General features: G+C 40.3%; 1 protein-coding gene across 10 annotated transcripts in view; it reads right to left on the bottom strand.

The window, feature by feature from the left end:
- Positions 1–609: 609 nt before the first annotated feature.
- Positions 610–21,346, bottom strand: part of KIAA1210 (KIAA1210 ortholog) — a 43,926-nt gene continuing 23,189 nt past the window's right edge. For all 10 annotated transcript variants that reach the window (XM_048079103.2, XM_048079052.2, XM_048079070.2 and 7 more), the window contains 9 exons: positions 20,481–20,610; positions 17,818–17,976; positions 16,442–16,507; positions 12,784–12,993; positions 11,465–11,567; positions 8,257–9,846; positions 7,348–7,499; positions 6,541–6,646; positions 610–2,807 (listed from right to left, as the gene is read on the bottom strand). In XM_048079103.2, coding sequence (XP_047935060.2) covers positions 2,635–2,807; positions 6,541–6,646; positions 7,348–7,499; positions 8,257–9,846; positions 11,465–11,567; positions 12,784–12,993; positions 16,442–16,507; positions 17,818–17,976; positions 20,481–20,597 — 2,676 coding nt within the window. In that variant the 5' untranslated portion in view covers positions 20,598–20,610 and the 3' untranslated portion in view covers positions 610–2,634. The remainder of the gene's footprint in view (positions 2,808–6,540; positions 6,647–7,347; positions 7,500–8,256; positions 9,847–11,464; positions 11,568–12,783; positions 12,994–16,441; positions 16,508–17,817; positions 17,977–20,480; positions 20,611–21,346) is intronic.

Below are 21,346 nucleotides of genomic sequence, written 5' to 3'. Positions count from 1 at the left end.
GTTATTTGCACTCATCGAGGACCTAAAAGCTACATGTGGCCAATGGGAAATCAAAGCCTCACTAATACAGCTACCAGCTTTTATAAATGCAGCAATATATCACTGATGTTTCAATGCTTATCCTCTAAAACCACCTTCTAAACTCGTGATATATGAGACTTCGTTTTGATTTTTTCATCTACATGCTTTTTGTCCTCTTAGTTGCAAAGAGAAACTTGAATACATTACCTCCAAAAATCCAGAAGACAAGTACATACCAAATGAAGCATCACATAGTTCTCATGTGCTTTTCTTCTTTTTCAAAGTGGCCTCAAGATGTCTTAAAGCAGCTGGCGAGTAATTTCAGAACACATTCAAATGATCATATACAAGGTTTCCTGTGCCTGGAGGAGTGCTAGCCTTCAAGCCAACCATCAACTAAAGGAGCAGCAACTCCCAAACAAAAGGAGAGCCATCAGCTCTGTGATGTTTCCACCTTTTAAATAGCTAGATTTAGAAGACTATATTAGTCTGAACAGTTGTGTTGATCAGTCCTACATAAAACCATCTGAAGCCACATAAAATCATCTGAAGACAAAATCTATGCAGTATATCCATACAGAGAGTCTATATTGTCCAAATACCTCTTTTTTATTTTTTCCTTAATCAATGAGGGCCATCTATTGCTCTTCTCTTCCCAGGAATTACATCACCATCACGGACAACTACATTTAATAGTAAACCAAAAATGAGAATGCAATACAAAAGCAGTTCCTTCGAGACTAGGAACTTCCTTTCCTTACAAAAACATATATACATACCAAACAAATAAGAAACAATTTTAAGACCAAAAGCAAACACAGGGAAAGAGAGATTCTAGTACCATATGTAGTACTTTAGGTGAAGGATCACAGTCCACACTAACAAAAAGAGAAGAGTTTGCTGAATAAAGAAATGTGTGTATTTTACACAGGGTAAGTAAGCTTCTGATGGGATGTCATCTGTACAAAACTTCAGGAATCAAAGCTGAGTATGGTCATTTACATTATGCTCAAAAGTTTCAGAGAAATACAAATGTTTCAGGTCTTTGCAAGAGAAGATATGCTTCTTAAAATAGAGAAAAACAAGTAGTAAAATAAGCCTGGATTACCAAACCAGTTGTGAAACTCTTACTCTTCCTTGTGCTAGTACAAAATAAGCAGGATCTATAGCTTCAGTGAGCCTACTTAGGTAAGTGAGTTTTCACCTATGTAAAAAAAAAAGTCTCACAGTCTAGCTCCAAATTAATACTGCTTTCTAAGATCAAGATCTACATATATAAATCCTGGACAAGACTGGAAGATCGAAGTCTTTCAAATGAGCTGATCTGAAACCAAATTTTTTGTTTTGCAATTAATCCTATCAACAGATAACTTTTTCCTTAAAAATACCTACTGACTTTCCAGCTGAAAACTGTCCATTAGCCAAGTCAGCCTTCAAATTTTGAATCGACTGTAAACAAAAACCACTTTATAAATGTGCAATGCTGCAAAAAATGAAAAGGACCGGTAAGTGCCATTGCCATTTAAACCACTAACATCATTTTATAAAGTTTCTTTTTCAAGCACCTGCTCCCTTCAAAGCCAATAGCAAAACTTCTGTCATTTTCAGACTGATGTTGAGCTACCAGTTAAAGCATGACGATGCAAGGAGGAAAGTGGATGCCCCCTTTATAACTAACATTAAACACACAGCCACATGAACATGAAGAATGGAGCGGCGTTTGTTAAAAACAAGGTGCCACCTTTCTAGGTAGCAAATCGTTCCCATCCCTGAAACACTCTTTAAGAGAGAGAAAATTTGCTGATGAATCTCACAAAAAAATAAACCACAATAGACCACTATTTGCCGTAATTAAAGGAAGGACTTTTTGTTGTTGTTTGGAATGCTCAAATTATCCCACATTTCCAAAGGTATAACCAAAAATGGAGTGTATGCTAGAGCATGGTGGTTTTCTAGCACATGAGAGAGAAAAGGAGGTAAGTAGCTCCAGGCCAGTCCAGCAGGCATCACTGAGCAAAGCACAAGACCCACAGCTCTGTGATTTCAAACCACACGAAAGCCAAAATTACTCCAACTCATTGTGCTGCTTCGATCCTACAGCTATCACAAGACAGGTCCATTAACAATCAGAAGCAAAGTCAGACTGTCCATCCCAGAGCATTACACACAAGTGTGATGACATCAATGCCCGTGAGTCATGATGCGTCAGTGCACAGCATCACGTCTATTTTATAGCATACGTTAATTTCTTTGCCAAAGCTACATTGCACAAAACACTGGGTCGTTCATGGAAACTTTAAAAGCATATTTTGCAAGGGAAATGTTTCAAAAGCCTGAAGCATGTCTTCTTAGAACAGCACTGTCTTTTAGTCGAATGTGTAAGTATATAATATATTGATCAAGTTTTCCTAGTAGTTGGTAGCAGGAAATGCTCAGCTTCCTAATACTTCAAAATTATGCCCCAGATGGCATTTCTTCACTGTGTTTTTACACACAACAGTCTCATCAAAAGTTCTAAGTCTCTTATTTCTCAAAAAAAATCACAGTAAAGAAGTATTTAAATGGAGTTAACACAGCTATTGGCAATACAAAGAAGGATGCTTGTGTAATTTGCTATTGTACAATCTGGGGCATTTCACTCCATGCTTTGGCTTTCTTCTTGGCCAGGGATAGCCATGGTGGTTCAGCAGGGCTGCATGGTGTCAGTGGCAGGTTAGAGGAGTGTCTTGTTTCCTTTTCAACAGCAGGAATCACAGATGCTTCCTGAGCAATAGGTCCAACTTTACCTGCCAACAACAAGATATCCATCACTCATCAGAAGGCTAGAGAGTTAAAAGCTCAGTTTCTGCCAATAATACTTCCTTCTCTGTCAAGCAAATCATTTTACAGCCCAGAAAGTCTGTGACTCAAAAATAAAAGTCGAAGGAATTGTTGAACCGGGTATCACTGGCACTATCTGGTCCAGCTACAATGAAAGCTAGGACTAACTACTGCAATGGAAAAACGGATACGAAGCTGTTAGTTGACAATCTGCCTGTAAAAGAATCTTCTCCTCAGTCCCAACGGCCAAGTGTGTAGCCCCTGATATGTCAAGATATTCTTCAAAATTCTTCAAACACACAGAGTTTTGCCCCAGGTATTTTTATAATACATATTTTTGGCTAATTCATTTCTTAATCTTTTCAAACTCCTAATTGTCATGACAGTGCATAGCAAGAAGTTCCACAGGTTTATTCTGCTCTGTAAGTGGCAAGAAAATCTAGGAATAAGGCTCCTGAGTATGCAGGAAAATGGAAACAAAATGTCTGCAGGGCAAGGATCACCTCAGGCTCGCTGAGGTCTTAAAAGTAACTGGTATGTGTTTCTCAACTCTGAGAAGTATAAAGACTTACTTTTCAGTCTTCCTTGCCAGCACAAATACTTCTCCAGCAATATTATTAAATACTAAGTAGAGGTCAAATGCTTTATGCTCTTGGACTTGCAAGCCAAGAAGGCGGGACTCTGGTGGAGCTAGGTGTTCCTTTTAATTGCAGCCTAACACAAGCCTGTCATCCTCACAAAGGACAGAATACTGCAGATATGACTCCTTGTATGACTATTTAGAAAAGGCATCCTCCCTCCATCTTGCTTGAGAATTCTCAAGATTGGTATCTTCAGACAGCCTGGAATGGGGCTTCATGGCAGCTGTGGGGCTCTGAACAGATGCAGCCTCTCATTTCTTGAGACATAGCTCACAAGTCTTTTAGCATCATGCTCTCTCCATCCATTTCAACCCAGACACTACTTTATTTCTATGTCTAAGTCAAACTGGGAAAACACAAACCTTTTCTCATAGTTATTAGCCTGCGTGTGGCATGTGGCAGGCAAGATGAGGCTGCTGTGCTCCAGCAAAAGAACAGAGGCCACACACAAACTTGAGCAATGTTGAGTACAAGAAACTTGATCTTGCTTGCACTTAAATCAATGAAAAATGTCAATCAGCTCCACCAGTCACACTCCTGATCAAAGCCAAAGAAGTTCCATATTGCCACTCAGGAGGTCTCTGATCTTTTAATAATCCTGGCTCACTGGTAGTCCTTGCAGGAGGCAAGCTATACTTAGGAATACTGGAGGAAGTGTACCATCCATTAAAAACAGGCTGCAGCTCTACATATGCAGTAAATTTTTCAGAAAGGGATGTAAAAATTGAACTGTACTGAAATTTTGAAAATGAACTTTCACTTTTTGGGAGAATTCCTTCTTTGTAATAAGCAAAAACGAATATAAAACCCTACGTGTGCTTTAAATGGCACAAAGTAAAACAAAACCCCTAAACAGTGGCTCATGCCTATTTGAAGGCAGACAGACTTTGGGACAAACCTCACCGTGCTTAGGGTGAAGTGAAAGAGAAGAGGCAAGCTAAGAAATCTTCCCATGGTTATGGGAACATGTGAACTTGGGCTGCCACAGAGCAATACCAAAACAGTCACACTCAGTAAAGCAAGTATCTGATTTACTGGAATTTGTTTCCTAACTTAGCTGACAGAGTTGTTCTGGTTTTTGCTGCTGTGTGCAGGATGTGTGCATTGCATACAAAACCTCAGCCATCCATCAAAGGAGAAGAAAACTGTTAATAGTTAACATAAGCCAAAAAGCAAAATCTAAATTCTTAACTCCTCTGGATATTAACTTTACATCCTTTCCATCAGCACCTTCAACCAGACAAATTGCTATCTATGCTAATGGGAACCAAATCAGGAAAGAGGAGAGGTTACATTTGGGATTCCTGTTTTCCTACTCATGTGCTTACAGCGCTGAACATTTCCTAAGCATTAGGGCATGGTTTTCTGAGCAGTTGAGGAGTGGTGTTTTCCTTAAACATCAGCTCTAGTTAGAGCTTTTTGCTGTATTCCAAGAGTGGAAGGCTAGACTATCCCTATAAATGCTATTCTTGGAGGGGGATGTCAGGAAACTAGGCCAGCTCTTGGGGAGAGGCGATGCAGAAAATTTTTTAATTCTGCTGCAAGGCCTACAAGTGGTATGAGTTCCAGTAAATGAGTAGCAGTGCACTTTGTGCACTTCTATATTGCTACTGAAAGCTGTGTGGCTTCCAAGGTTTGGATGATAAAACACAGAAATCCAGCCTATTTTTGCCAGCCTTTCAAAGGAAGACTTCCTTTTAATCTGAGCAAAACTCTTGGCCTGTTTATGTCTCATATCTTACTTTGCACCTAAAACTGTAAGACAAAGTTGGCCTGTAACAGAATCCTTTTTAAAAAAGATTGTATTTTCAACACACACGCACAACTGACATCAGGCTAGCAGCTGACATCAGAGCCTCTGTGCTGGTGCACATCCTCAGCTGGTCAGGTATCTGTAGTAAGGGAGAAAGCTTACGTTGTAGCACTTGTAAATTCCAAAAGGGACAACAAGCCTGTAAACAACTACTACAGAGAACAGGCAGGGATGTACTCCCTTAGTATCTCAAATACAACAATTCTGGGTGCTGGTGGACTACAAGGGGAAAGTAGTCAGGTGCATGCGCTTATTCTAGACATCATCTCTTAGTGACAGGAACCTGGATCAGAAAAGCTACTTCTCTGATAGTGGGGCATTTCTTATCTTCTTAGGCAGCATCTGAAATCAGTGGTTTTCAGCTAGCACAAGATGCTTTTACAGCTGAAGACCTGGCTTATATCTATCTAGTTGGAGTGTGTCTCTGAGGTTTGGCACCACACTGAGTAAGCAGGGAAGGATAAGTTGCAGCCCAGCAGTAGCCCTGGAAGAGAGATGTGAGTCACGATGTCTGAGTCACACTCTTCCCCTGCATCTTTCTTACAGAGAATCACAGTTACCAGGGCAGGAGAGGGGCCATTCAGCCTCTGTGTTCACCCGAGGGTGGAACTGACTCTTGCCTTTATTATTGTTGATGCATGTTTATCTAACCTTTTCTTAAACACATCCAGCAATGGAAACTGAAGACCCTCTGTAAGCAACATATCCTATTCTGTACTTGAGTACTCTTATTGTTAGGAAGTTTTTCAATCTCTCCAATGCATTTTAAGCGCATGCAGGACATAAAGATTAGTCTCTTCCTCTCTGCAGCAAAGTCTTCTTCTCTAGACTAAACAACTCCCACTCCCATCAGTATTTCCTGGCTGACTGTAGGTCTGGAAGACCCAACCTTTTTTGCTGTTCTTTTTTGGATGCTCTCCAACTTCAACTGCTCCCTGGAAAATATTCTTTAGTATTGACCCTTGCCAGTAATACATCACCAAATTGTTTATGTGCCATTTCATGAACTGGCAATGGAGATGAAAGTTCATCACTTGCTTTCTCTGCTAAGTGAGCGAGCCAATACAACTTATACATATGATATAATACATATAGGACTTATATGCAAACTATAGTCTGAACAGGCCTTATACAAAGTATGCTGATTATTCAATAGGTAGCAGTCTGCCCCCATTAGCTACCACACTCACCACTTACTTGCGTAAATTATAGCCACTATGTAAAGATGTAGCTGAACAAGAATACCTGCTGCAGCAGAAATACTGGTCTTCATTTGTGGTTTCTTATCCTGAGAGCTCAAGCTAGGAGACATATTCTTCTTCAGTATGTTCTCACTCGCACAGATCACATGCTACAAAAGGAGGAAGAGAAGAAAAGAATGCAAATAAGAAACCTGCCAGCCAGTTGCTCTCATAAAGGCTGCCACTGGAGCCCTGGCAGCATCTCCAAGCCTAACTGTGTAAGTGCAGCAAAAGCTAGACAGGAACAGCTGGGTGCATCCTATGGTAGGGAGGGACAGGGCAAGAAAAAAGACAGCTGTTACAAATAGAGGATTACTGCACATGCAAGCAAGTTTTCCTCGCTCTCTGACAGATGGGGAATTGAAGGGCTTGCCCAAGGGGCACAGGGAATATATGCAAGAGCCAGTGGAAAGGCTAAACTTTCAGTACACAGTTCCTGGAGCAGAGCAGCAAATGCTGTCTGTAGGTCACCAATAGTGAGGAAGCTGCTGCAACTCACAGCAGCTCTTGGACTACATAAATACATTCTGGGCAATAGACAAGCCCTAAAAAGGTTCAGGTTTGAATAATGAAAGAGAACATATAACCCAGATTTGAAACTAACCACTGATTCACAAAGTATAGTCACACATTTGTTTATTTATTTGTATCAGTTGTCTGTCTTAATACATTTCTAAGACCAGTCCTAAAAATCAGCTTCAAGTAGTGCTAATAACCTGCCTCACATCAAGATGATAAAGAGCAGTGTGCACAAATACCCAGACAATCTGGTCCAGGATTCACACCCAAGCAACTTCACTTGGTACTCTACCTCCTCTTGATCCACTTTGGTCGAAGCTTTGTCTTCAGCTTTATGTTCTTTGGCAAGAGGGTGGCCCTGGAAACCCTTTTGTTTTAGTTTTGCCATGGAGACCCAAGCCGGTTCAGAGGAAGAAGTTTCCAAATGTGGAGAGGAGACTTTTTCTATAAAAGAAGCATTTTTGAAGTAAAGAAGGGATTTAGGTCAAGTCTGTCTGAAGCTAAAGTGTTTTGTATTTTAAATCCTTCAGCATCTGTAACACTCTTTGAACACTGCGGAGATAAAATTACCTTCCCTGATGATTCTGTCCTTGGCAATAACTGTTTTTCTGTTTATTCTGGATTTTTTGACCTGACTCTGCTTCCGTTTAAGTCAATGGCAGAACTCCCACTGAGATCATTGTGAACCAGATTTTGCCTTTGAAAAAACATCCTTACATTGCAAATTAAATGAGTAAGATAACCATTATTTTTTCATGTAGGCAGTAAAATACAGTCTGCCTTTTCACTTTTTAAGTATTTTAAAGTAAGTGACTGTAGGAAAAAAGATCACACCTAAATGCAACTCCTAGTTAAGGTCTGAGTTGCTTCAGTCTGGAAAAATAACTACAGAACAGCAGCAGCTTTTAAAAAGCTATGCTAAAACTCCAACTACATGCAGAAATAGGTTGTACCAGAAATGTTTCAGATGCCCTTAAGCTATTATTCTGTTATTGTTCTCACTGGAACACACCCCTCAGTAAGATAAGCCAAGAATTCTCGACTGACCAAACGATCAAGCTATTAAATCTCAGTGCTAACAAACTCAAGGCTGAACTCAGTCCTCTTCAAGAGGATTTCTATCTTTTGTTTGCCATTCTGTCAAGGGTCTTATATGATCACTGTTTTCTACAATGTTTTAATAAAAATAAAACATAAATACCTGAAGGTTTGCTACCATTTTGCTTCTTTGACACTTCTTCTGATCTTGTTTTGGGAGGACTTTTGTCTTCTAGGAGATCTGTTTTTTTAACAAATGATTTTGTGCTGACTGGAAGGCCTGGAGGTGGCTTCCCATTGCCCCCTGACTTCTGATCCTCCTTGACTGAAGCAGAAGCAGCAGTGGGAGCAGCTGAGGGAATCAGCTTTGGAGACTCAGCACGGTTTTCATTCTGGTACTTGAGTAAAGAAGATGTTCTCCTCAGTCTGACCCCAAATGGATTTTCAAAATTTTGTGCTTCACGGTCAGCCCATTCCATAGAAGAATTCAAATGCAAATCACCATCCTTACAGTCTCGATCAAATCCATCCAGGTTGTTTTTTGTGGATTCCTGGATGCCTGCATATTCTTTTGTCATTCCTTCAAACAACTCTGGTTTTATAGGGGAGGTTGGGGAACTTCTGTTATAGGAATCTTCCTTTGAATTTGAACCCCCTGAGAGAGATCTCTGCCATGCTGGTGCAATGGTAAATCTAACTGGTTTAGCAGCCGCAGTCTTTAGTGGACTTTTTACATTTTCTTCTGAAGATCGACTTTCTTTCTCTGTTTTTCTGTGAGAGGCTGTACTGCTTACCTGCTCCTTACTGTCATCGTTAGAAGAGATATTACTCTTTAATCCAGCCAAACTTGAAGAAGCAAGACATCCAATGGAAAGTTCTTCAGAAGTGTATGATGTGCTGGTTTGTTGACTGACTTGGTTACCCTTTGAAGCAGGACAAGGTATTTCTGCTTTAAAACTTACTTCCAATTTACTGGGAGGTAGCACGCAACCTGCTTCTAACACAGGTGCAGCAGCGTCTTGTTTGTTTTCTGTATTGCCTTTGGATGACTGAAATTCCATCATTTCATAAGTTTCTTTGTCATTTCTTGTTGCTGAACAGTATTCAGACTTCAGAACAGCCACTGTCTTGATGTCAGAAGGAGGCCCTGAATCAGCTAGAGCAACCTGTGAAGTGCTCTGTGCAGTATCTGAGACAGACTGATTAGAACAGTTCTGAATAGCACCCAGGCAAGCTTCTACTTTGCCAATACACGGTGCATCCCCCTTTCCCTGGTCTTCGATGTTTTGGTCCACAGATTTTGCTGGGGACCTTTGTGCAACATCTGCCAATATATTTATGGTCTCTGTTTCTGTGCCATTATTAAACAAGTCAGCTGCTACTATGTCTGGAAGTGCAACAGCTCCCACTTCAATTTGTTGAGATTTTGGAAGTGCAGATACTTCAATATTGGTATTTTGCTGATGTAATTTCAGTTCACCAGCAGACTCATCTGAACAGCACGGCACTTCTGCACTGTGTGGTTCCTCCAGGTTAACTGGAGAAGGCTCAGGTCTCAGAAGGGGTGCAGCTGTGTTATTGTCATGGTCTGTGTCCGGAAGGCATTCGCCTCCTTGCAGCAAAGTACACAAGTCTTCTGCCACAAGTGTGGAATCGCAGGAGTCAGGAGCAGCATCATCAGTGGGACATTTTACACCTGGTGTCTCCTTAGAACCACTTTCCTTTGTACCATATTCCACCTGGGCTGATAAGCCTATATTAAACAAAAGAGAAGTGCATGCCCTTAAAGGTTACAACTCAAGTACTGTTTGTATCAGTAAGTCATTTCAGATATGCAGTCATTTAGCATTATTTCCCCACGTTTGGCTGCCGTTATCTGAGAAATATGGATGTTGAAAGCATATTTAGAAATTAACTGCCCAGTAGCATGTGTAGTTTGAATACACCTAATGCCAGGAAACACTGAAAGTTGTTGTCAGCTTAGAGTGTACTAAATCAGTTGCTGTTTAGTTCTTTTTTGCACATATACCCATATGTAGGGCTAATATCTGGATTTCCCTAGACATTTCTTCATGCGTATGCCTAGAAAGACTGCCTAGAATGATCAGGATGATTTTCTGTATTTGAGCAGAACACCACAGCATCAGGTAGATCTGCCTCCTGAAGCTCCAGCAGGGCTACAGAACATCTGGATAGGTTAGGTATATCTGCACACACAATAACTCGAATGTGTTCTGTGAAACAGCCCAAGGGAACTACTGCAGTGATCTTTGCACGCAGTGTGAGTTCAGCAACACCTCTGGGGGCTGGTGTTACCCTTTATCAGCTGTACCGTGCATTTAAAGTAAATCCAACCCTCCCTGAGCACCTGAGACCCACCAAGCTGCCCTAATATCAGATTGGGAAATTTGGGATAAAAATACACCAGCGAGTGTCCATCATAACTGATACCTTCACGGGCATCCTCAGGCCTGTACCATGCATGTAGCATTTCCTGGTTTTAATGGACCCTGACCCTGATGAACCCTGCCCTTCAATGCTGAACTGACAGTCTGTGTTAAATGCATCAGAATGGCAGATAACAAACTCAATTCTTGTACAAATCTTCTGATTAGCAGATTCAAATTAATGAGACAGAAATGTCCAGCTACCAGACAGGTGAAATTTGTGTGCTCCATCTGACACTCATTCCTCTGAATCAGCAGAAATCCTCAGTGCTTCAGATACGTAAATGACAGACACTAACCTCCTGGGCTAGAGGCATTTAATATCCCACAGCATCGGGTCCTGAGTCTGCCCGAAAAACAAGATGCCAACACATTCCCACTACAGTATAGCATTACCATCAGCCAGTGCATTTGTAATACGGTGCTAAAGGTAAAAATCTGTGTGCTGTTTTGGAGAAATTTCAATCATTTTTACAATTTAGATTACAACTGTTTTACCACTGGTAACTAGTTATTATTCAAATGATACGAGGGGAGGCAGGAGAGGAAGATCTGGTAAACAATCCTATTAAAGTCACCTTAAACGCATAACATACAATGCTGAGGTTAATTTTTTTCTGGGTTTCAAGGAACTCAGATCCCCAGACAATGTGATATAACCAACTGTGTAGCACAGTTCCAAACATGCTACATTAACCTCTCTTATTTTTTAATGTTGCCCTCAAAGTTCACCATTTCAGCACCATATTGTTGACTGGAATACAAATTTTTTCCCATTATCACACTTCAGCAGTCAGGACTGGTTTTATAATATAAAACCAAGAAGTTGCCTAGTTTGAAAGGACTTTCAGTCCAAATATGTCCTGTTAGCCTTTTGTAGAAGAGTTCAAACCATTATCTTTGCAATTCATAAATCTGCATTACCTTCCCAATCACTTTTATGCTGGTCACTCTCAAGTAATTCTGTTGAATTTCCCTTCTTTTCTGGAGTTGCATGAAGATGTGCTTCATTTTCCAGGTGTTCCACCTAATGAGAAGCAGAAAGATGTTCTAATTAAAGAATAATGCACAGAACTTGTATTTTATACATACATGGACATTTATGAATAGACAAAACATATAGCCACAAAATCTCTCCTGTAATTTACCAATGTTGTGGGTAATGTATTATTCCAGTTAAGAATCTAGAAATCATTCATGTTTTAAAATGTGAAAGGCAGCCCACTGATGCCTCTTGAATCCCTGAAACACTCTGGGATTCACATATTCTAAGAGAATGAACATGTTTTGAAGACATCACCCTAGCTACCTGGTGGCAGAGAACAAAGCAAGCCAGAGACATCATCATCATGACTTCTGGTATCTCTGACTGCACCTCCACAATTAGCTTTTCTCTTTCTGCACTATAGTTACAGCAGCTGCAGCACAAAGAATATCCAGCAAAGATGCTGCAGGGCCCAAGTTTCCAAGAAAACCTCATTCAGGAAGAATATTCCACTCTTCCTGATTTTTCCTTGCTCCCTCCCTTCCTTGGGGCAGGGCACTTCTAACTCCAGGACAGATTTTCATGCATGGTTCTCTGACAACGAGGGGAATGTGCAGTATAGAAGGGTTACTCCTTATTTCCATCATATTCCAGCTTGATTCCAGCCTTTTCCATCTGGTGAACTTAACCTTCACAATGTTTCCTAGAAATCAGGATGGGATGCATCTCATCCTAATTTCACTTTTCCAGAAGGTCTCATCCCATTGTCACTCAATTTTACTTTCCTGGGCCCCTGAAGAGAGCTCAAGGCTTCCTATATTCATTTGTTTCCATCCATCTCAACAATAGATTCCTACAAGCGGAGGCACAGCCCTTCCTAAAACCCCTCACTCTTTCCCTCGACATACAATGAATTAAATTAAAGACAATCTGAATTTTTTTTTGTGGAAATAGGTTTGGGATTGCTTAAAACTGAATAGTAGCTTTTCAAACAACACAGATGTTTCTACAAATGAAGTGTAACCCATAATGTTTTTGACTAAGTAATGAAAAAAAAAAGTTGCACTTTTGTTTGGCTCCTTTTAAATTGAAATTAATTCACTCATTTGGTGAAAAAATAGGTGGTTTACTCTCTTCCAATGGAAGAAGGAAAAAAGTAAAGAAATGTGAGGAAGAAAGAAAAGAAAATGGAGGAAAAAAAATAAAAAATCACATAGGCTTTCTTCTGCACAGTGATTCTTTTCCAGAAAAGACTTACCGGGGCTTGCTGATTCTTGTTGGTGAAGCCTTTCTGTTTCCGGGGATTTATGGCAATCCTGTGCCTGGCTGCTGAGGTGTCCAGGCAGCCCAGGGGACTGGCAGGGACAGTGAAGTCAATGGGAAGGAAGCTGCTGCCTCGAGAGCCAGGGACCCGAAGAGCAGCAGAGGATGAAGGACTGATAGGCCTGGAGGAAGCTGCAGAAGGTATCTGTAAAAACACAAACATGGCGTTATACTTTTTGCTCAGCTTCTCCATGTTTCTGTTAGCTTATTCCCCTTCAGAAGCCTGAAATGGCTGTATTTTTGGTCATAAATCCTTACTTTGAAAAGCATGTCTAATGTCTCTGCACAGAAATTACTCGGTTCTGTGTGTTCAGCTGTATGTTACACAGAAGCGAGAAATACCTGTCTTATTCTCTCCCACAGTTAAAGCCTCAGCTGTCCCCTGCCCAGTCACCATCTGAAAAGCCATTTGCAATATATGTCTGCACCAGCAGGAGACACTGGTGCAGTTTTTATAGCTGCCTTCTCTTCCTGATAATGAGACACACTGCAGGAATGTGTTATTAAAAAGCCACAAAAGTAACAGGGGTACTTTCTCCTTATTATCTCTCAGAAAGTCACCACAACCACTTTCCTCTTAATATCCACTCTCCCAGAAAAAAACAAATGTTTCTCTCAACAAGTGTCCCAAAACCATTGTCCAGATAGTGACGTGGATCTCATCCTCATACCCACGCTGCTCTGGGGGACTAAGCAGCAGGAACCTTAGATTACACTGTCAAATTAAAGGCTTTACAGAAGTGTTTGTAGAGAAACCCCTAAGCATTGCAGTTTGACTGGTTTTGTTACGGTTTTGAGGTGTCGACCAGGCTTTTGCAAAATTTCACACGTGCCCAACAAGCTTCATTCCATATAACACAGCTGCTACTTGGGCTTTGGCCATAAAGCCAGGTGAAACACAGCCATTTAACTGTGCTTGGCCTTTGAATTTTGGTCTTCTTTAAGCTTAAGATACAACACGGAGTTTACAACATGTATGCTGATAAAGTTTGGAAGATAATGAAAGCTTCTTACCAACTGACCTTCAAAAATTGTGTAGGTACAACGCTTTGTGTTTAAGGTAACTACAACTGATTTCCTTATTCTCTATTGATTTTTTTTTTTTAATTCCTAGGTCTGAAACAAATCCCAACAGACTGTATTATAACAGATATAGATTCTTCCCATGAAATATTTACACAAAACGACAAAGAGAAAGAACATGTCTAGTTAATAAGTTATTATTATAGTTCTTGTTAATCTTGTTAATAAGCTATTACTATAGTTCTACAAGGTTAATGCTAAACCTGTAAGGATCACTAGAACTTACAAAAATAATAACAGCTACTCATTTCTATATAAAAGCTCTTCTGTCTTCCAATTACAGAATTAATAGTTCTGCTTATTTAATGTACAAACCACCTGAAACTAGTATCTGAGCCACCACTGCATGTAAATGGCAAGTTCCCTACTCCATTGAGGACTCAGGCTATGTTTTTCTCTGAGCACTGACAGTTGGTATCTTCTCTAAAATACAGTGGAGCAGAGACAGACTTTCCACGTTCATGTCTGAGTGTAAGATAAATTTGGTATTTGTTGGTTATTGTGCAGTTACAGGAGGCTGCACACGGGGAATGCTGCAACTAGGAGGCAGATATCCTAAAGAGTGTTTGTGCGAAAAAAACGTCCTCAGCCCCAGAAGCTGAGACCATGCTTTGTTTTTAATCAGCCTGGGCTGAAGATACCAAGGAGGAAGTTAGATTTCTGTAAAGACTATTTGGCAAAGGCAGTGTAAATACCAGTTAATGTCTCTGTGAAGTCACTTGATGCTGGCTTTAAGTGACAGCTCCACATTTATCCTCAGTTAATCAGAAAATGGGTGTCTATTAATGTGGAAGGCACAGAAAATTTCATGGGTGACACATCAGGGTTTTCCACAGAGGCAGCAGCAGCAGGAAGGTCCTTGAAAACCCAGTAAAGTAACACAGGGAAAAGACATTAAGTAACTCTTGTCTGCATCCAAATCAATACGAGAATAAAATGTAAACCACTACATCGTCTGTAACTTCAAATTGCTTAGGATCCAATTCTCTTCTTCCTTTACTAAATATACAACATTGTGAAATGGAATAACTGGTGTAGAGTTCTTGGTGCTCTTCAATATTTTCCTCATCTTTGGGATGAGGTTATTTAATGTAGCAACTTCTTCTGCTAGTTCAAATCCTGGTTTAAAAAAAATAGCTACAAATGCTACTGGAAAAAAAAAAATATTTTTTTTTTAGGATTTTTTTTTTTTAAATATATATATATATAAACATATTGGGCTAAGAAAAATATTTGGGTAAAGGAACAGATGCTGCACTATAGTGAAGCTAGCCAAATCCCTAAAGGGAAGACCCTATAAGTAGGGGAATTCTGTGGAAAAAAAAAAAAAAAAGTTTTCTCATGTCCCTGCCTTTCTTTCTCATAACAGATGAGGACGCAAGACTGAAAGCACTCTAAAACTTCAGTACCAGAGAGAAAAGGGCTTCTTATATAGCAAGTAAAAAACAGTATGCAGTCTTATAAAATGGAGCATATTAGTCAAAATATAAAATAGGAGATGCATTAATAAAATGTACACTGAAGTAACAATAAAATATGTAAGTTATTAAAAAGTAATGCCAATCTAAGTTACCCAGATCAGCTGGGGCTCTAGGGTTGTCTGACTAGCAGTACGCTTGGAGAGGGAGGCATGACTGTATCTTTCCATCCTTGAAGCAAAAGATCTAGGGATGACCAAGCAGGGAAGTATCTGATCTCAACCACGGACAGGAAAGTTGAGCTGGTCTGCTCAAAGTCTGCTCTCTCCCTTCTCAAAGGCTGGCCAAGGACAGAATGGAAAGGAAAGCTTCCTCAGCAGTGGGGTTTGCACTATTTTACCCTTGAAAGCATGAGGTGAGCAGGAACTCAGCTCAGCTTCAACCAATAGGGACAGTCAAGGTGAAAGTCACCTAGGTATCTCTCCAAAAATATAACCTCAGTAAATTTTGCCAGGCTGGTCAAGGAATAGAATGTGATGGTCTGACAGCAGAACCTGCTGCTTCTGATGGTCATTTGCAACCCAGAGTGAAATTTGAATTAACACAGACCTTTTCCTGTGGAATACATGGTGCCAGAAATGGCAGATCCTGCAATTCTTTCCAGTGATGAGAGAGAAGCAGGACACTGCTCACAAGCCACTGCCAATGGGGAGGTACACTCAATAAGCTGTAGGTGCTGGTGTTATTTGGGCACTGGGATATGGAAGAGGAATTGAAGTGCTTTGCTGTCCTTCACTCTTGTCCAATTTTCGGTTGCATAACTTTACAGATTCACAGTGTGTTACAGAGCTGACTACACTGTTCACACAAACCACTTACCAGTAGATTTCTGCCTTTCTTTACTTGGTTCATATTCAAAACTCTGTGAGAGGTGTGATTTCGGTATCATTTGCATCGCTCTCGACTGTTCATGAATGGTTTGCTACAATATATTCTACCCAGAACAGATAAAATGAATATTGCTCTGGCTTGATATAGACACAATACACACTGACTCAGAAAAGTTTATTAGCAGGGAGAATAGCTATTTACCTGTTCATCTTCACTGTCTGTCCCGCCTAAACTCAAAGAGCTATGACGCTGAACAGGGTTGGAGGACTGTGGGATAAAATAAGGAAAAGGGTAAATCAAAGGAAGTATCACACTGAATTGCCTGGAACTGGATATACAGTACTAATTATGAAAAAATACAAGAGGAAAGACAAAGGAAGGGTCACTGGAAAGTCCATACCTCACAGAGTAGGTTTCATTTGTTCACTGGAGATCAAAGTAGGGGAACTTTATCCTGCTATGAGATATACCTTTAAGGTCGACCACAAAGAACCGAAACACTGTGCTAGACATATATACAATACAGCAACAAACACTTTAATGGGGAATTGAGCCAATACATTGTTTAGTTATTTTGTATTTTGGCTTATTGCTTTAAGATCTTCAAATTTACAGATGCTTACATACTCACTGAAATCCAAAATCATGCATCTGCTGTAGAAAGGCAATTCTTAAGAAAGAACTAACCCCAAGACTCTCTTTGAGCCCCATCAACACCTATTCTCACCAGGCTAATAGGATTTTCACTTTCACCTGTCAATTCAACTAATAATGCCCTGGTTCTGAGTTATTTCATTCTAAAAACAGTAGTTGTTTAAGATTCTTCTGCAGCTCTCATTATTTCTCTCATAATCTCATTATTTCACTAGCTTTGAAATGCCCCAAACCTCTTCCTCTTTCACAAGTGCAGGAAACTGCCAAATGTCTCCAGCTCTTTGGAGCTCAAAGACGTGGGAAGTTTGTGCAGTGTGTGTACCTCAGCTTGTTCTCAGACTGGAAGTAGTACAGTCACGGTAACACAACACTCACCCGTGAATACTTCACTTTTTATGCTTTCTGCCATACGGACCTGCCAGAAGACACTGCCATGACCAGAAGCACTCAGTCATATCAACAGAGTTTTTCTCCTCTTTCCCTAATGATATAGGTCACAGCTGCCCCAGCACAGATTTACATAAAACCATAGAAAACTGTACTCAGGAGTATTTGTAAAGCCAGTTCCTAGCTATTCCTCGTGGCGATGAGTCCATAATGCACCTAGGTAACTCATTCTAGTTCTGACTGATTTGTTCTATCAAAAGGTGTCTGGCAGTAAGAAGAGCTTTTAAACTACAAGACAGTTCATTAGTACAAACGGACTTCAATGAACCAAAGAATTATGCTCATTCCTCATTCACAAATGTTGGCCTGAAATGAATAACTCCCGTGGTGTTCTACCCAAACATCATGTCACAATACCAATGGACTGCACAAAAGAAACTGAATGAAAAATGGCATTGAAACACATCTTTGTGGGTGTAGAGGTTTTTTCACAATCAAATGTGCAGGAGGTCACTAAAGTGACATAGTGATTGTACCTTGCTTGCTGAATCTGTCAGAACTTCATGAAGGGTTGAAATTTCAGGAGGGCTTCTAGGTAATCCATCATCTTCAGAAACAGCACCTGCATCTTCCAGTTTCTTTCCAGTTATAACAAGAGGAGGTGATCCAAACCTGATGTTTTGCTGCAACTGAAGCTGTGATTGAAAATAAATTTAGACTTTCAATGGCGTTATCTACAGGGGACACTTTGGACACTTTTATCCCAGTTGCTCCTATTATACATGCAGAATCTTTTATTTAACAGAAATATTTGAAGTAACAGACTGTTCACAGGAAACAGCCATTAATTAAATTTTATTTAATTACACTCATCAAGGAACCATCATTAGAACAGACTTCTGTACAAAACTAAATCAAAACCAGTTTTATTCAGTAAATTATCAAAGACAAATTTTACCATGCCAGAAAACTTAGACCATTTTTAATATGTTTAAATTTAAACTTTAAAAATTCTTTTATTTTAAGCATTCTTTAAATAATTACATGTACCAGGACACACATATAATCCCACAAAGTACTGTCAGTCCACAGTTCCCAACCCCAAGTTCACGTGGACAACTTTCCTTCCCAAAGCCCTTCCCCAGACATTGTCAGTGTGTCACTACCCTCTCTCACACAATCATCTGAGTCCCACTTCTTACGTAAAGACAACTTAATTCAATTCTGGTCCACCCTAATGAATTGCTTGTTAGTTTTCCCCAGCATCACATCCTGGTCCTGTCTACAGCAAGAATGATAACAACAGCCAGGAACAATTTTGTTTGTAAAGGAGTATGGAGTTTCTTTTCCAAGACTGCACAAAAAAATGCTCTGGCAGGCCCTGACCCTGGAAAAATCAAACAAAGTCTGTAACCTCACAAGCAGCCAGATGTTCCCTCAAACTAAAAAAGTTCCAAACTCAGGAAACACCATTACAAAAACTCTTGGCTTAAGTCTTTCAGCTATGTCAAAGCTGGAATACAGACAACATCTGAACAGAATCTTTGTCCTTAAACTCCAAATGTCTCATCTAAATATCCCCAAGATAAATATGCAGACCTGTTTTTTCTGGTCCTTTGCTTATTAAACCAGATTTGGAAATTCTAGGCCTAATTCTGTGCTGTTCTGCAAGCTATGCATTCATTTCTATCACTGCAAAATAAATCTAAGCAGCTGTCATTCTAATTCAGTGAGATTCACTTGGAACACAACTCCTATAGCTACCCAGGGTACCACAATGTCATCCTTTTATCCTTCAGTCTCCCTATTTAAACAGCTTTCTTGCCCTCTTACCCACATTAGTCAAGTAAGTATCACCAATACAGTCTGCAAAAGGAGGACTGAAGACAAACTGCACAAAGATTGCAATACATGGGCAAAACAAGTAAGACATACAACAAATCTGTCCACTTCATGCGGAAGAAAACACAGAAAGTCAATTCTGCTCTCCTCTTTTCATAACTTCCCATCTTTGATTTATTAAATTCATTAGATGTAGACAGCAAAGTGTTACGGTAAGAAACTTTGAATTTACAGTCTGTCTTCTACTGGTAGAAGTCTACATTGCTAAGAAAATATCAGCTTTTGTTAGTGCTTGGCTTTTAGTCTGACAAGTGTCAAGCTCACAGAAACAGATTGTCCTTTATGGCTACGAAAATAGTGCTGGCAGTATTAAGTCACCATGCAGGATGATGCATGGATGAAGAGAGGGCACAGTGGGCTGGAGCTAGCATGAAAAGAGCTTTTTTTCCCCTTGATGAAGTTCTGTCATATATAAACACGACTTCCCCTGCCTCTCCTATTGTTATGCAAAAAATACCCTGAATTGAAGGTTGGCTTATTTTGCCTCCTTATGGATGAACAAGTCCCTCTGTGCATCCTCTATTACTTAATATGTGATGCAATTGTGTTTTGCAACATGAAGCTCACACAGGGCAAAGGAAGAATTTCAATGGCCTTTGGCTGCCTTTTATCAAGAGTTTGTTTTCAGTCTCTGGAAAAACCTTAAACTTTTATCTCAGTGCTCTAAGCTGGGCAGTTATTTGAATGCAATTAATAAAACCAACAGTTGATAAGGGAGCTGTCAAGGAGGGTTCGGTATGTGCCTTGGAAGAAGGAAATGACCTAGCAGAATACACTATCCTTTGCTGGCAGAGAGCTGAAGAATAATGATATAAATAAAGCTGTCACTAAGAATGCCCTGACATATCCATCATCACTCACACTTACACAGCCCCTGGTACTAGCATGTTCTGTGAAAACATCACAGCTAGATGTTCAAAAAAGAAATGCCTTTATAACAAATAACAGTGTAAGGGGCACTCTGCAGTATAAATAGCCTTAATCCAAAAACAGTAGCTATGAAGTAAAGAATAGGAATCCCATTGGAAGAGGACATGCTCATTAAGGAAAGATCCAGCTCACAGACTCTTGGAAACATCTCAGTTGCACATTATGGGACCTGGGCAAGGCCTAAAGTACCAAAACTGCTCAAAGAAGCAACTTCCAAGAGGTAGAGACGATCCAAAAGCAGTCATTCTGTTTGGCTTTGGATACTGAAGTCAACAAAGTCTTACGATGCACAGCAGAGGCATAAGAGAGTTTCCTAGGAGACAGCTAATACAAAACAGCACCACAAATGAGGGCATGATGTTCTCACCTGCAAAGTTTTCACTCTTCCAGGTATGTTTTCCTGAGATGACACGTCCCCAGCCACACCTCCTGGTACAGATTCAAAAATGAAGACACTGTCATGCGACAAGGCTTTGTTTCCCATGCTTCCTTTGGGCCTGGAAGGGAGGAAGAGTGGTCATTGCACTGCATATAGCTCTGAGACTTCTTTGCGCCACATCACCATGGTGATCGTAAAGAGACCAGGGTGGGATGCATCCCACTTCAGATTTCTGCACGTTAGCTGTCTGAAGTAGTCACTGCTAGCTCCTTCTACACTCAGAAGGGAGGAGGAAGAACATTTTAGAAAGCTGATTGAACGAAAGTGTCTATTGTAGGATGTAAGCAGTACCTGTATTGAACATGTGGCCCAGTCTCTGTGGGCTAGAAAGAGAGCCCAAGGTAATTAGGTGTTGCCAACATGTAATTGGACACTTCCAACACCCAGGGAAGCCTACAATGCAGTGGAGGGCCACAGAAGTCCCGTGCCCTCTTTTGGTGGGAATGGGTCCAGCTTTGAGACATTCCAGATGCAATCTCTGCAGCCTCGTGTTGTCACACCTGCCAAAGACCATATTGTTTCGTCCATTCTTGCAAATGCCCCCAGAAAATGTAATTCCACTACATTAGCAAGCTTGATTAATATCTTCTTGGGTCCAACAATAAATATAGTTCCGTTCACCTGTATCATGAACACCACCAAATCCCAAGCACATACCAAAATATAGATGGGCCAAGTGTCTAAGGCTATAGTTACGTAGCCATGGCCAAATTAGAGTAGCCAGGTAAGATATTACTGCCCTGCTTCTATGTTCACTGGGTGGTCAGCCCAGTGAAGCACAGATGAGTTCCAAC

This window comes from Anser cygnoides, chromosome 13, assembly GCF_040182565.1.
Source record: "Anser cygnoides isolate HZ-2024a breed goose chromosome 13, Taihu_goose_T2T_genome, whole genome shotgun sequence".
NCBI lineage: Eukaryota > Metazoa > Chordata > Aves > Anseriformes > Anatidae > Anser > Anser cygnoides.
This window is presented reverse-complemented; position numbering and strand designations above follow the sequence as displayed.